Here is a 17,442-nt window from a genome sequence, read left to right on the forward strand (position 1 = left end):
ATATGCAAGTGGATCTGTGTTTAATCAGATTCATGTGCATATTCTGTTTTATTATGTTTGCCACACTGAACAGTTTACTGTAATGGCATGTTAGTGAAATGGAAATGTAAAGGTAAACTTATTTAATTTATTAATGTCTCTTAGATAAATACATCGACAACACTCAAGTATATATGTTTAAAGCGTTAGTATATCCACAAACTGAAACTAACACCCTTAATTTATTTCCCCAAATCAAGTTTTCATGCTTATGTAAGTTGCAATAATACAACTCCCAGCTATTGACCCTCTGAGCTGTACGTGTGTACTCATAAAAGCTCAGAGCATTCAAGAAGAAATAATGCTTTATAATAATGTTCAGTTTGCCCTTTTATGAATTTACGTTTCCATGCTGAGACTATGCACTAACCGGTCAAACACTTAAAATTGAGGCCTGTAAAAACTTCAACAGGCCTGTGAATTGTTTCTCCTGGTAGGCAAGTCTGGCCTGTAAAATGTGATGGTCTTTCGCCACGTCTGAATTTTTCCATTAAAGGCTTTGGGCTGTCTTTCTACACTCCTTCAATGCTTGTTGCATGCTAATTAAGCCCAATTTAAGGGAAAGGTTTAAGTTAAAAATAAAAGCTGTCTGGCTGTTAAATAATTACAAATGCATTTGAGCAATTAAAATCATATAATGAACAAATATTTGATGTAATAACACACAAGCATGCATTTGATATTAATATATGCAAGAAACAGCAAACAAGATAATGTTAAGCTACAAAGGGCTTTGTTCACTGCAACAGTGCTTTAATAAAAGTGTTTTAAATATTCATAGACTATTAGTGTATTAAAAATATAATTTCTCAAATAAAATAAAATAATTTTCCTACCTACCTACCCACCTGTAAAATTTAGGGTCGGTAAAGGGCAAACCAACAATATTTTAATTGTGGCCTTATAGCCTCTCCAATCTCGATACGGAATAACGTAAAAGCGAGTAAAAACATAGTTTTTGAAAACATTCGATCCACAAACGTTAGAAATGCAATAACCGTTATATTATGATCTCTTTCCACTCGACCTCGTAATATTTAAGTTCTATGGTATTCGTTACGTATATAACTCCAGTTGCTTCTTTTTGCATATAAATGTCTTTTATTAGACCTGAAACAGTGCTAAACTTAAATTGGAAATAAAATGTGTGTTGTTTTACCTACAAGTCTCATAACGACAGCTTCAAATCAAATTCCAATCGATATTAGTATTAGCAAATCAGCGCTCTGAACTGTGTCTCCTAACCGTAACCATGAGCTGTCCGCAATTTCCCTAGACAAAGTATGAATCCTTTTAACAAATTCATTATTTAAGTCAATTAACCTTAAGGATGATTTTTATCAGAGACTTCAAGAGCCACGCACTTTTCAATTGATTATGAAATTATCAACTATCCGAACGAAGAAATATATTTTGGTAATTAATATTGTTGTAATAAAAATACACTCAGAGACGCTAGTTTATGTATAAGCAACTTATAAAAAAAAACATTAAGAATGTGCAGACATATGCAAAGACTTCAATTTAAGTTTTTAGCGCATTAATTGTTATGTTGTAATTCGTTTTGTACACAAAGAGATATAAGACTAAGAGCATTCAACCACAACTATTTCTCAACTGATTAAATCACAGAATTTTGCATCTGCTTCATCGTTTTGGCTTGGTTTTATGTGCATACTCAAGGGCGTTAGATCACAATTTTGAGTGAAGGCATTAAAAAAAAAAATAGACATGTTGTTTGTTAGAAAACAGAATCCTTAAGTAAGCATGAGCAGTTATCAGAGCCCGTATTCGCTAACCAATTCTAAGACTAAGGTATAAAAATAACGAATATTAGGGATCTTTTCACGTTTTGGTAAATTGGCAAAATTAAAAAAATGTATCAGATTCGCAAATTTTCGTTGTAGTTATGATATTTGTGAAGAATCTGAAATGGTGAACCTTTAACCATGCTGTAAAATATCCATTATATTAATCTTTTGACGATTTAAACATGAAAATTGCAACGCGAAACGATTGAATAATTTGTAGAGTTCCGTTGTTGTCTTTATACTTTGTGACACTACGAGGATTGCTAATATGAAGTATAAAATACACCTGTCACTGTATGAGCACGGATGGCAGAGTGGTCTAAGCCTTAGACTTAAACTCGCGGGGCCCGTGCTTCTAGTCCAGTTGAGGGTTACTTTTTATGTTCCACAGTCTATAACTTTTGCAATATTGAAGATAGCAACTTCATATATGGCATGCATGTGTATCTCATGGAGCTGCACATTTTGAGTGGTGAAAGGTCATGGCCATCCTTCAATGTCAAAGGTCAAATATATGGGGGGGGGGACATAGTGTTTCACAAACACATCTCGTTTACCTTGCTTTAATTTTATTCTTTTTTTACTGGAGCTTTTAAGATCCAATGTTTACATTTATCAATATAAAGCATTTAATGACAAACGTCAATACATGTCAAAATCTGTGAAAAGGTCCCTTAAACAAACATTTTTCACGGACATGCAACAAATGATCATAGCCTTTATAAATCACCATCTTAGTCTTCATTTTACTATGAAATTGCGGTAGGTTACAGTCTTTTATTACAAATGTTATTACAACCATGCTAGTACTTACTAATCATAAAGCCATTAAGTACATCTGTTTGTACTTCATTTTCAATTCGGTTTGTTGAGTTTTCTGAAACTTAGTAGAAAGTAACCTCCAACGTAACGGCTTCTGCAAGCTTTTTCTCCGGCCTCTGAGACTTATTTCTAGTACGGACGGATGAAGCGTATTAACAAATAGCAAATATCAAAGCAAATGTAATAAAACATTTATATGGTCTTAACGCTTTGTAATCTCTAATGGCTTCGAACTAAATCTGGGACTTATACAAACAAATATAGGTCCCTGACTAAATGCTTCGATTTCCACTTGGACGAGTTTACTTTAGTGCGATGAATTATGGAGCTAAATTTCTCCGCAAAGAATTCTCAAGCGAGCAGTGTTTCAACGATTTAACGATTAAAACATACGGAGAACTTGAAATTATTCCATCAAACAATGAGGCCTATAAGAATCAATGAGCACACAAAAGAGTTCGATGGAACTGATATTAAGCACAGGAGGGAAGCCCATTTTTTTCATATATATTCAACAACACACTTATTTAATATTACCAGAAGACTTGAGTAATCATTTTAAAAGCTTGACTTGATTAAAAATATAAAGCGCCATCTATGTTGTGGTAAAGTCAATCCATTTATGCTGTACCATTCCGAACCGCTATGGCGAGTTTAAGATCGTTTCAATATCTATTATGGGTCTGGTGTATCGATAAATAGAGCGATAGGGACTATCATCGAATTCTACCGTCCGTTTGAATTGGTATACGACACTGAACAATGTCAATGACATAAACAATTGGTTTTTTACAATTATAGAACAATTAACCGGGGCATACTTGCTTAAACCTGTCGTACGTAACGCGCAAGGTTGTACCTCACGGTCAATTTACCATGTCGCCAAGTTAACTATTCACCTTAAACTCGAGCAATCTGTTAACGTTCCTTTCTTACGATGTAATGTATGCAACTTGCTCAAATCAAAAATCTATTTAGAACAAAATCGCTCTTAGTAAAATCATATTTTGATTTACGGACTGTTTGTTCCCTTTAAATAAATAAAAAACAAGAACCGATAAATAATGAGTCATTCGGTCAAAACTTTCAAATAATAAGGAACTATGTGTTATTAAACGTTTCAATGTTCTGTCAGTTATTGTTGCAGAATTGCTGTTTTACTGCCACCGCGCTTGGGTGCGTTGTCACAAACGTATCAGAATCCTTCCGTCATGCCATCATAGTGCTCTTGATGACTATAGTTCAACCCTTTGAACAATAGACGTCACATTGCTTGTCCAATCTCTATGTAACTTGCTCAGAACATATTTCCCGATGATATCTCGGCCGGGTTTTAAAATGAATCCGGTGTATTTTAAAACATGCCGACAAGTGGGTGGGGATGTTTTTCTTACACGCCTATAGTGAAAACCGTGTGAGCACTAAAACATAAAATGTTTTCGCCAAATAAGCATTAAACATTATCAAAACACGTGTTCTTATAATATCTTATCTGCGTTAAAAAACAATTGCATGTAAAAGGTAAAAAGCCAGGTCAGAAGAACATTTATTACGCATACATAATAAAAGCTGCCTAGATGTGTTTAGTTAAGTAGGTTCCCGGGAGAGCGACATTGAACCTTTGGCCTTCTTGTTTGTCTAATCTGCATAAAACTTACCAACAATCTTTGTTCTAATAACAGCATGGCTGAGTTCCAAAATGCTTCCGTTCCATTGAAAACGATTTTCAACATGTTAAACTCGGTCAAGATATCATTTTTACAAATTTTTTGAAAAGTTTATTACGATTAAAGGGACCTTTTTACAGATTTTGGCATGTATTGAAGTTTGTCATTAAATGTTTTATATTGATAAATGTAAACATTGGATCTAAAAACCTCCAGAAAAAAAGAATATCATTGAAGAAAAAAGTTATCCTCATCTGGGCACAACAACTAACCCCTGGAGTAAAAGTCTAACGCTTAGACCACTTGTCACGCTTTTAAATCGTCAAAAGATGCACATAATGGATATTTTAGAGCATGATTAATGTTCAGTATAACTTTTTCCTCATAATAACAACGAAAATGTACAAATCTGAAACATTTTTGCTTTATTTTGTCAATTTACCAAAACTTGAAAAGGCCCCTTTAACAACAAATGTGGCCTCTAGGGTGTTCACAGAAAATGACGATTCACGACACACATTGCACAACAAACGACGCCAAGTATCAGTACAAAAGCTCAACATGAGCAAGTTGCAATCAGGTGAACTAAAAATGTGACTTCTATAGAGTTCAAGGATTCACTATGAAAACTGCCCTTCTGTCTGGCCGCCATGGGTTTCAGACTTTTTTAAAACTTTGCTAAAAATATCATTACAAGAAATGTTCTACACATGTTTCATGAAGATTTGGAAAAAAGTATGACTTCTTCATAGCTTAGAAACGTTTTCTTTAATTTGATCGCCTTACCTTGTTGTTGACGAGGCTCAGTTTACAAAATTGCAAATATATCAATGAACATGATGAGCAAATGTTGTGAAGTTTCATCAAGCTTGGGCAATATAAATGTAGCATCTTGAGTGTCACAAGTAAATGTTGATGAGAAAAGACGGACAATAGGTGATCACTCAAGGTCAACATAAGCATGTTGTTTTCATGTGGCCAAAACAATTGACAAAGAAATCTTCAAAGCATCTTCATTTATTGAAACACTTTTCTAACAAGTTGCTTATGATTTTGATTTATTGTGCAAGGAACCATAACATGTTGTTTTTTTCGACAACATGTCCATACTGTTTAGAGATGTTGTTTTAATAAAGAAAAGATAATATTAACACAACAGATAAAGCAACATCATAAGCTGGCTGGGAATTTGCCAGTGAAGCTACAAATGTTACCAAGTCCAGGCACTTCTTGAATTTTCGAGTCTATATTTGTCAACTCAGGAGTGGGTTGATGCTTTGTGCCTTATATTTCAGTGGTAAAAATGAGCCCTAAGTGTCAACTGGTTATAAGGTTGAAGACATATATGCAGTGCACTTCCCATTAAATCTTGCTTTACCAGTAACTGAAACCCAGTGGGGAGTGAATGATTCTACTCAAAGAGTACTGTTTTTACATCAATAAGGTACTGGCTAAATGAAGTGGCTAGTTTAACTGAATACCCCATCCACTAAATCTAGCTTGACCACTCAATTGACCACTGCCAGTGACGCTCAAGCGATGGATCTTGCACACAGTTTACACCAATGAATCACTGGCTTTGTAGATGGACTATTCAATAAATTGTTACCAGATTAGATGTATTCTGGGAAAACTGGACTAAATTCATGTGAATTAAGTCTCGTTGAAGATAAGCCAGTGTTGTCTGCACAGACTAATAAGTGAACACACTACCACCTACTTCCACCTACCTAGATTTTCAAGAAAATTCTTTTAAACAAAAAAACCCATTAAAGCCGGAAGTATTGTTTCTGGCACAACCACATACACATATGCATTAAGTCCAGTTTTCCCTGAAAGAAACTTAAATTTTGCTTGACCACACAACTTCCCACTGCTGGTCAATAGATGGACCTCACACCCCGCATAAATCAATAAAGTACTGGCTTTGTAAAATGGCTGAACATGCTGTCCATAAAATCCTTCTTCACCATACAACTGCCAACCTTCAGTCACGGGATAGATCTGGGTCACATGTTGCCAGGGGATGCAAGAAGCGAGCTGACCGCTGTGTCCGTCTCCATGGTGATGATGTCCAGCTGCTCCTGGTCAGTGCTGTCAGTGGAAACGTCAAAACCACGGCCTCGCCGACCTATCTCCACCATGTCAAAGTAGATCTGCAGATACAGTAACACATATAGAGTAGACAACTTAGAGTGGAAAAGGAAGCAAAAGATCAAATGACAAGATTGCAATTATGGCCCTTAAGCACTCACGTGAGTTCACGAATTATAATTGTTGAAGAGTGAATAAGGAATCTTTTGTTATTGAAAAATGCTTTGATCAAACAATCACAAAACCAATGATATATTTGCCTTGTGAAGAACGTACAGTTCTATTTGACACACATTTATTGTACATCAAAATTAGTATTTACAACTGTGAGATTTTAAAATTGAACATTTACATCTGACAAAATGATGTGAGCATTATTAAAGGTTACAAAGAAAGTGTGAAGCAATACACGTATATAACATTAAAAAAAATTCATGAGAAACCTATGGAAAACAGAAAATATTAACATTTAAAACATGTGGAAAAAATTACAATTCCAGTTCATACTTTTTATTAAGTTAAACAAATAACCTGTTTGTCTTCTGCTGCCAGGGAATTCCATTTCTGAGACAATCTTTTTGCCAATTCCTGTTGGCTGATCACTGTCTTTTTTTCCTAAAATGTATATAAGCTTTGCTCTTAAACAAACAGGCTTAACCCCTAACCACTTAGATAGTCCCTTAGAAAATGAAATTTAGTTAAAGAACTTTCTTACTAGATTCAAGTTTTCAAGGCTTCATTTCCAACAATTATATACTAATGAGCAGCAAACAGCATAAAACCTAAACAGACTGCAAGTTACTCGCAGGCTGGTCTGGTTTTGTGCTGTTTGCACATAGCCATTTTCACTTTGACTCCAAGTGGGAAACCATTAAACGAATAAGGTTTCTGTGGGGTAGTGGATATGGTGTCAGCCTAGAACCCGGGTGGTCAGGAGTTTGATCCCCACTGTGGAAAGTTCTTTAGAACTCCCCCATAGACACCAAGTACTGGTTCTAGTCCCAGGAAACAGACTCAAGAGCGTTTCAAATCAGCCTTTGGCTTTCATGGGCGTAACATGTCATTAAATATACGCCTGTGCAGTCTGTATAAATCTGATTAACTTTCAATTCCATTATCTTCATAAATGTCCTTTAAATTCAGAAGTCCAAATATGCATAATTTGATGGCAAAATAAATATTGTCCTAAAGAATTGGTAAACGCTAACAGTTTTGAATTTTGTTTAATAATACCTACCCGAATGTAGTCGTTCTGAATCGATTGTCGATACTGGTCACAAAACATCATAAAAGCATTAGAAGGTTGAAAGGAGGATTCTATTTCTCGACCAATGGGATGGCGGGATGGTGATGTCATAAGACCATGTGACTGTGCAGGTGTACTCTGATTGGCAGATGCAGTTTCTGAAGGCTTCTGAGAGGTCTTTACTTTCCTGACAGCCTTGGGTTTGGCTGGTAATGGTGTACCAGGAGATTCTTGCACTGGGGTAGCACTTGGCTGAGGCTTGAGCAGATTAAACATGTGATCCTCCTGAAAAGTAACAAATATTTTAACCCTTTGCATGCTGGGAAATTTGTCGTCTGCTAAATCTGGATCCAAATTGTTTGCAAAGGCCTTCAAAATTCAGTTCCAGCACTGAAAGAGTTAATAAATTTAGCCTCGTTCTGGAAAAACTGGGCATCATGCATGTAGGTAGTGTTGTCTAAGATTAGCCTGTGCAGTCAGGGATGACACTTTGGGCCTAAACTGAATTCCCTTTAAGAGACAAACAAGTGTGTCGTCCCTGATTGGCCTGTGCAAACTTCACAGTATAATCTGGGTTGAAACTGAACGCACATTCATAACCAGGTAGGCCAAGTTTTCCCAAAACAAGGCTCAAGACTACATAAGCCTTTATATCAAACACTGCAATAAAGAAATTGTAAACAAGAAATATTATTCCCATCTGATTGAAGCAATACTAAATAAACACTATTCTAGAATATACATGTACACATAACACTTAAAGCATATGATTAAATTTAATTAATACATTAAACAATGAAGCAATGCCTTGGGAGTTTTACGTTTTGTTTGGTGAAACCATTTTTATTATGATAAAATCAATTAATATTAAAAACCATATAGACGTGGACAAAAAAAGTACATTAAACAATTTTAGATAACAGTCCAGATACATAAAGGTGTGGAAAACTGTTATTTTCAGTGTTTTGTTTTAAGATCACAACAAATGAACTATTTTCTACAAGGGTGCGATTGTAGCAGACAAACGACCATCAACATACATGTAGTCTGTTCTGAGCTAAAGATTGGTCAGACTCAGACATAGTCTTCATAGTTTTGAGAATTGCTCTAGAAAAATGGGGCTTTATGAACGTGTGCAAATTGTCATTCCAGATTAGCCTGTGCAGTCTCCCACAGGCTCATCAGTGAAACATTCCCTGCCTATACTAGATATTCGTTTAGAAGAGACTTTCTTTGAATGAAAAATTTAATTAAATAGGAAGTGTCATGATCATCTCTGATAGCCTGTCGGAACTGCACAGGCTAATCTGAGACGACGCTTTATGCACATGCATTAAGTCCCATTTTTCAAGAGAGAGGCTTATTATCCCCCCCATAGGCGGAAGGATATTGTTTTGGCGTTGTCCCTCCGTCCGTCATTCCGTCCGTCCAGCCGGCACTTTTGTGTCCGGAGCCATATCTTGGAAGTGCTTTGGCGGATTTCATTGAAACTTGGTATGAGTATATATATATGGATAAGAGGATGATGCACGCCAAATGGCATTATACACCATCTAATAATAACGGAGTTTTGGCCCTTTGTATTTTGAAAAAAATGCTTTTTTTGAGTGTCCGGAGCCATATCTTGTGTCCAAAAGTATTATGGCGGGGGATAAATATTCAACGAATTTGCTTGTTTCTTATATTTTTCTCGTGATGACATTGAATTGTGACCTAGGTCATGGTTCATCAGCGCTTCCTCTGGCTCAAAATTTTCTGCAGCCAAATTTACCTTTTTATGTCTTAATTCTTATTATTTTGGATATTTTATGGGTGATAAATGTAGAAAAGATTTTAGCAACATGGAGTTTTTTGTAACCTAACTTCATTGATTGTAGCCATTGGCTAATTTGGCGAATGGCAGAGTAAGCCATGTCCATGTGTAAAACAATTCCTGCAACGATTCCTAACAATTTATGACATCTAATTTGAACATCTATCCATACTGTAAAATGTTATGCTTCTGATGAACTTTTAAAGATCAAGGATGAAATAATATTTGACCTGTGTTACCAAGAGATTAGACCGAACTTTAGACCCGATTCTTGTAGTCACACGTCTCATATTCATAACTTCTGCTAAGTTGTTTGAAAATCCATCCATGGTGGACAAATTATTGCTGCAAACAAAATTTTGGGCTGCCACCACCTATGCCAAGTGTAAAGTAGGTAAGACAACTGAAATGATTGTTTTCGGAGTATATATGCTCTGTGAAAAAAAGGGGTTTAATGCATGTGCATACAGTGTCGTTCCAGATTAGCCTGTGCAGTCTGCACACTTTAAGGCGGAAAGTGTCGTCCCTGATAAGCCTGTGTGGAATGCACAGGCTAATCTGGGATAACACTACGCACATGCATTAAACCCCCTTTTTACAGAGAGCGGCTCAAATATTGGCAGCAACCAATGCACCTCACCTCCCACATGACAGGGACCTGGGCATCTCGGTAATTGTCCTTATAATTGTCCAGCCTTGCCTGCAGAAACCTGGAATGAGACAATGATTTGTGACCAGTCATATAGAAAATTCAAAAATACTTTTAAGCTTACATAAACTTAAGGATATAAGGCTTAACTTTCCACACTACATCTTGATGTATTTACCAGGGCTTTTTTTCCTTCTTAGAGAATTGCCGTGGACGGCCATTTCACAATTTCGACATGGACATTTCATAAATCTAGCAAGGCCACAATACTTGACAAAAACGGTCATTTTTAACTGTGAAAATCAGACTTTTTTGGCTTAAAACTGTCAAACATGGAAATTTCACAATTCAAAATTACAATATGATTTAATATTATACATAAGCAAGACAAGATATTGACAGGCGATAGGCTTTTCTATGGATTTAGATAGAGTTTAACAGTCAGAATATTGTTGATCTAAATGTATGTGGTTACATGTATTTGTTGAAAGCAAGTGTCAAGACAATTAAAATAGGATTTAAATGCATTATTTAAAGACATTTTAATACGATGCAAGTATTAAATATGCTTTTACTTAACTCATTCTTAACCAACTTAATTTCATCATTTTAACAAGTTCACGACTCATTTTTTCACAATTTTTAGAAGTTTATGACTGATTTTTTCACGATTTTGAAAAGTTTGTGACTCATTTTTTCACAACGTGATCAGGCCAGTGCCGCTTCACAAAATCAGGAAAAAAAAGCCCTCTTTGCATTTCCATTTGGCTGAGCTGAAGAGCTAAACAGATATCATATTAGAAATTAAAGGTTCCTGTAAAGCACATGTTTTTCTTGATCCTTTTATGCGTTTTATAGCCTTTGGTTTTGTAACTAAGCATTTAATTACGGTAAATCTAACCTTTTCTGTCTGTTGTACCGCTTTATCAATTTTCTCACATGCTGTAGTCGATTCACAAGTCTTTCGTTGCCCTAAAATACAAAAATACCACATTATTTTGTTTCTTCGTTGTATATTTGAGTCAATTGTGTATAAGTGCGTATTAGTGCAATTTAAAAACAAGAGGGCCTGAAAGGCCCAAAGTCGCTAACCTGAGATTCAAAGGAACTGACCTTTTCTTTGAAGCCCTAGATGTCATTAGAACAAGTGTTCTTACCAATTTTCATGACTAGTGAACACCCTGGCAGCCACGTTCTTCAACAGACCAGAACCATTTTCATACACATCCAAGATATCATTTAAACAAATATTCTTACAAAGTTTCATGAAGATTCATGAAGACATACAAGGAAAAATGCCCCGCCCCCTGGTGGCCATGTTTTTCAAGCAACTGGAACCATTTTCAATCTTGTCCATGATATCAATGAGACAAATCTTCTGAACATATCAGGGTTACACTGATATAAAGATATTGCTTTAGTCCTTATGTATTTGAGGTCGTTCACATAAATAATAAAGAAGTAATTTTTTACAGCTTTAGAGATTTTTTTTACAATAAATAACTCAAAAAAATGTTTATCAGTTACAGATTAATGATTGATTTAACATAGAATAGCTTAAAGTCTTCCTTTGTGATGTTTAAATGCTAAAATTTTCAATCGACCAGTATTGACCAATTATGACCAGTATTGACCGGTTTTAACCGGGTATTGACCACTGGCCCGGTCAATACTCAATTGACCGGTCAATATGCCAACCCTGGAACATATTTCATGAAGATTGGACAATAAATGTGGCCTCTAGAGTGTAAACAAGGTTTTACAAAAGCCATATATAGCCATATAAGGAAAAATGCCCCGCCCCCTGGTGGCCATGTTTTTAAAGCAACCAAAACTCGAACTCATCCAAGATATCATTGGGACAAATCTTCTAACAGTTTCATGAAGATCGGAAAATAAATGTGGCCTCTAGGCTCTAGAGTGTTAACAAGGTTTTACTTTAAGGAAAAATGCCCCGCCCCCTGGCGGCCATGTTTTTCAACCAAAGGGCATCATTTTTTAACTCATCCAAGATATAATTATGATGAATCTTCTCACCAAGTTTCATGAAGATTGGACAATAAATGTGGTCTCTAGAGTGTTAAGGAGATTTTACTATAGCCATAAATGGCCATATAAGGAAAAATGCCCCACCCCTTGGCATCCATGTTTTTCAAGCAAAGGTTACCATTTTCAAACTCATCCAAGATATCATTGGGACAAATCTTCTGACCAAGTTTCATGAAGATCAGAAAATAAATGTGGCCTCTATAGTGTTAACAAGGTTTTACGATAGCCATATAAGGAAAAATGCCCCGCCCCCATGTTTTTCAACCAACCGACATCATTTTCGAACTCTTCCAAGATATCATTGGAATGAATCTTCTGACCAAGTTTCATGAAGATCGGACAATAAATGTGGCCTCTAGAGTGTTAACAAGATTTTTACTATAGCCATACATGTATATAGCCATATAAGGAAAAATGCCCCGCCCCTCGTCAGCCATGTTTTTCAAGAAAAGTTTACCATTTTTGAACTCATCCAAGATATCATTGAGACAAATCATCTGAGCAAGTTTCATGAAGATCGGAAAATAAATGTGGCCTCTAGAGTGTTAACAAGGTTTAACTATAGCCATACATGTATAAGGAAAAATGCCCCGCCCCCTGGCGGCCATGTTTTTCAACCGACCAGCATCATTTTCGAACTCGTCTAAGGTATTATGGGGATAAATCTTCTGACCAAGTTTCATGAAGATTGGACAATAAATGTGGTCTCTAGAGTGTTAACAAGATTTTACTATAGCCATATAAGGAAAAATGCCCCGCCCCTTGGCAGCCATGTTTTTCAAGCAAACATACCTATTTTCGAACTCATCAAAGATATCATTGAGACCAATCTTCTGATCAAATTTCATGAAGATTGGACAATAAATGTGGCCTCTAGAGAGTTAACAAGGAAAATGTTGACGCCGCACAACACACAACGGACGACGCACGACGGACAAAAGGCGATCACAAAAGCTCAGGTGAGCTAAAAAAAAAAAGCATAGAATATGCAAAATATCAGCTTTGACAAATAAATGTACTGCAACCAGAAAATACACAAACTGACCAGCTTTCATTCATATGAGGTGCAACAAATTTCATGCAGATCTTGTCTTAATTTCCTATTTAACTCACATTCAAACATGTTTTTTACATAATTGTCAATATCAATTACAATATTCAGTATGTTACAACAAGACTTTTGATATGCATCCTATGAAAGATACTGCTACAATACTTCAAGCTTCACTCAAGTGAAGTTATGTTTTTTGCTTTGAAAGTCTATCTAAACATTTCTCATTTATTTTGAATATATCAATTCTACATCATTCTACATACAATATTACATGTACCAACACTACTAGTCTAGTCACCTAGAGCCAATTTTAATCCCCGTGTCATGATTTTGAACTGAACTTCTGACTGGATGCTATTTTCACGGCCGTTAATCACAGGCGTCATTTTGGCGATGCATTAATAAATGAGCCAATTCTACTTCTGAGGTGGCGCTAAGGACCTGATATTTTGCAGGGTGCATAGATTGTATATGTTTTTTTTTAAATTGGGTAATGTAGTGTGATTAAGCGAAGATTAATTCATCCATAAATTGTGTACCAAATATCGTTTTGCAACACAGTCATGTTTCTTCATAATTATGTGATTTTCTTAGCCTACCAATCAATTTTAGATTGATTCAGATATACATGAAAACAAAATGATGTCACACCCAAAAAGTTGTATTCACGCTTTCTATCAATTCACTAAATGACTGTTATATAAAAAAAAAGATAGAAAAACTTATTTCAGTGTGTGCCAGCTTTACTTATTACTGAAATCGGTTGAGGAAAAATAATTTAGTTGAGCCATTTACACAAAGTCGCTGATTCTGCCATTCAAGCATTTAAGGGATACAAAGCATGTTGATGAATTACTGTATGGCCAATGAATTTGTTTCAAAGCTTGGATTACAGATTGACACAATGACATGTGTTTTAAAATAAAAGAGTGGTATGAAGAATAGCAATAATCAACCCGTATTTTATTCCAAAATAGAACAAGGGACAAAATTGTCACAAAACCAGGTTTTCATTGTGAAAAAAAAATCTGATAAAGGGAGAAAACTCAAACTGAACTTTTGAAATGAACAAACAAAATTAACACCCTTTGTAAGTTTGTTTTTTAAAAAAAATTATTTTTAGTCGTGGCGACCTTGACATTGGAGATATTGACGTGATTCTTTCGTGTGACACACCGTCCCATGATGGTGAACAAATGTGCCAAATGATTTTAAAATCTCACAATGAAAGACATAGTTATGGCCAGGACAAGCTCATTTATGGCCATTTTTGACCTTTGAACTCAAAGTGTGACCTTGACCTTGGAGATATCAACGTAATTATTTCGCGCGACACACTGTCCAATGATGGTGAACAAATGTGCCAAATGATTTTAAAATCTGACAATGAACGACATAGTTATGGCCCGGACAAGCTTGTTCCGCCCGCCTGCCCGCCAGCCAGCCAGCCAGCCAGCCAGCCCGCCCGCATTCGCCAATCTAATAACCAGTTTTTTCCTTCGGAAAACCTGGTTAAAAATTTCCGCTATTGGCAACTACATGTAGAATGTACAGCAATTAGCATGTACCGAATATTAATCATCTGAGTGTTGTAGTTTCAGATAATTAAGTTTCCACTTTTAACAATTATTACAGGCCTGGTTACTTTGATGTATAAAGTTTAGAAAAGATTTGAACAGGTTTGAAATAGGGTAACCAATGGAAATTATTTGTAGAAATCATTCCTATGAAGTTTTGTTAAAATCCTTCTAGCAGTTGAGGATGTCATGTAGAGCAAAATGTTGATGACAGATGACACACGAGCATGGAAGAGGTATAACTACCAACCACAATAGTTTACAATGAGTATGAGTCTGGTGAGGCTGTAGTTATAATAGTCTTATTTATAAGACGCGCAAAGAATTTAGAGATACTTTTCATATGGGCTAAATTCTTTGGAACATCTTATCGGCGAAGGACCAATTATGTGAAGGAAACCAGAAAGTTTAAATTTTCATCAATTTGCAAAAAATTGCAAAATAACATTACCAACTCATGATGTTTTAGTTTAGAAGTCCATTTTTACCTCAAATATCGTCGAATTGAAGTTAGAAACGCATAAATTTTTCAGTTAAACTTCTGCTTAAATCGCAATTTAATCACAAATCTCTCGCCATGTTACATTTGTATGAAACAGATTTACAGTAAATATGAACCAGGGCTTAAATATTTCTTCAGCTTTTTGGGAAGATACCCCATGGCTTTGAAATAGGGAATTTTATCGGCATTTTCAAAAAATTGGGAAAATAAATTGGGATTTAAAACTACATTGATGAGTTCAGCATTGATGAGTTCAGCATCTTTAATCACAAACACCACCTTTATCAACAGTTTTCCACATAATAAGCTCACACAAAGTCTTCAGACACATCAGGCACCATTTTATTAGGAGGCACTTCATTTTCTTCTGAAAAATTACTGCTTTCAACATGTTGAATATCAGTCAGCACTTGGCTTTCGGAAATCAATGATGACGATGCAAAAGAGTCACTTGTTATTAAATAACTATCGTTAACAGTGGAAGGAGTTTCAATGGGAAGACTTGTATGTATTTCTTGACCTAGTTTGTTTATTTAATGATGCTTGCTTAACAGAATCAACAGTTTTCGTTTTGCTGCCAGGGTTTTGCTTAAGAATCCTTTTCACGTAATATTTCCAATTGCACGACATATTTGTTTTCCATGCTGCCAAATCACAAAACGCTTGAATTTCATCGCAAATATAAGTGCCTGAACAACACGGAGCATATCATGCGCAAGAATAATGCCGAGGTTATCCAAATCAAGTTATAGTCTAAAACCCATACGAGACTGGATCGGACAACGCTTTGTTCAAAAGCAAAACAGCTGTTGTCATATGTGATTTTTTTCCAAATTGGGAATTTGTTAGCAAATTTTGAGAAAAAAGTATACTTTTTGCGATAAGGAATATAGCTGAATTTCGGCTATAGAATTGGGTCAAAAAAGCCCTGTATGAACCAATCAGAAGAAGGCATTAAGGTGTAACGTGTGCGCATAATTTTATTTAACATGAGCTTTTAACACTGCTTTTACCTAAGTTACTAAGTAGATCTAGTATGCTCATCTTTGTCGATTTAATAAGCATATGTTCAAAACAGATATGGTACAGTTTCTATTCACTCTTCTTAGCTACAGTAACTTTTTATGCATGTCTTTTTCACACCTCTGTCTGTGTTGTTATATGTACTTACATTCTACATTACATAGGAAGGTATACTGTACTATCTGTATCTCTATTATTTATGTATCGTATAAAAATAAAAGATTTCATTTACTTCAGAACTTGCAAATTTTTCATTGTCACTTTAGATAAAAACAATGCTCAATTAATCCAGAAAAGTATAATAACATCGCTTTACTATATAACGCTCTGCACCACAACAAACGAACGCAAACTGTGTTTTCCGCCATATATTCTTCACATTTAAACCACATGGTTTACATTGAGGCTCCTTTATCGATAAATATCTACACAGCGAGCGAATCGAGAGATATTGAAAATTTGAATAGTGGTTGGATTTAAATTGCTCAGGCGCGCAAAATTCAAAGTGTCATAACATAATTCTTGCGGAATTTTCTCGAAAAATGAATTATCTACACAGGTATGTAAATATTATTGCAATCCGTTGATATTAAATGTCTGATATCGGGGCTTGAATGTTGCACACAAAATACTTGCGCAACAATACAGACAAAGAAGAAAAACTTTCCACCATTGTTTTGGTCTTTCCCCCGTTGTACGCTCCAAATATTACCAATATAAAAAGTAGCTTAATATTTGAGAGCGTCAACAAGTTGGAATAATAGTTATAATATCCGAAATATAATTGAGTCCGAATATGTTCACTTGTTATTACATTTTTCTTTTAACCCTCTTTCATCTTCCATGAACTTTCAATAAAACATTTAATGACATACAACCTGTTGAATTTGTTCACATTTGTTTCGTAATGCCAAATACTTTTTCATCAAAGTATTTTCTTTATATTCCGGGTCTTCGGACATGTTTATTGCCGAACTGTTTTTACAAAATGATGACCCATGGTAAAACCGGATTAAAATGTTAAACAGCAGCTACAAAAATTGCTCATATGTAATATTAAGTAAAAAGCGATTTTGGAATGTGTAATGATTGGGTT

General features: G+C 35.4%; 2 protein-coding genes across 3 annotated transcripts in view; both read right to left on the minus strand.

Moving 5' to 3' along the window:
- The window catches only part of LOC127879975 (protein fem-1 homolog C-like), a 126,960-nt gene that overhangs the window by 25,517 nt on the left and 84,001 nt on the right, over nucleotides 1-17,442 (minus strand). The gene's annotated exons all lie outside the window — the stretch shown is intronic.
- LOC127879978 (TCF3 fusion partner homolog) lies at nucleotides 5,341-17,383 on the minus strand. Its single transcript, XM_052427132.1, has 6 exons — nucleotides 17,225-17,383; nucleotides 11,043-11,113; nucleotides 10,133-10,202; nucleotides 7,671-7,964; nucleotides 6,965-7,048; nucleotides 5,341-6,495 (listed from the first exon to the last, which is right to left on the minus strand). The coding sequence occupies exons 1-6, from the start codon at nucleotides 17,306-17,308 to the stop codon at nucleotides 6,349-6,351; spliced, it is 750 nt and encodes a 249-aa protein (XP_052283092.1). The 5' UTR covers nucleotides 17,309-17,383; the 3' UTR covers nucleotides 5,341-6,348.

This window comes from Dreissena polymorpha, chromosome 4, assembly GCF_020536995.1.
Source record: "Dreissena polymorpha isolate Duluth1 chromosome 4, UMN_Dpol_1.0, whole genome shotgun sequence".
In the NCBI taxonomy this organism is placed as follows: domain Eukaryota; kingdom Metazoa; phylum Mollusca; class Bivalvia; order Myida; family Dreissenidae; genus Dreissena; species Dreissena polymorpha.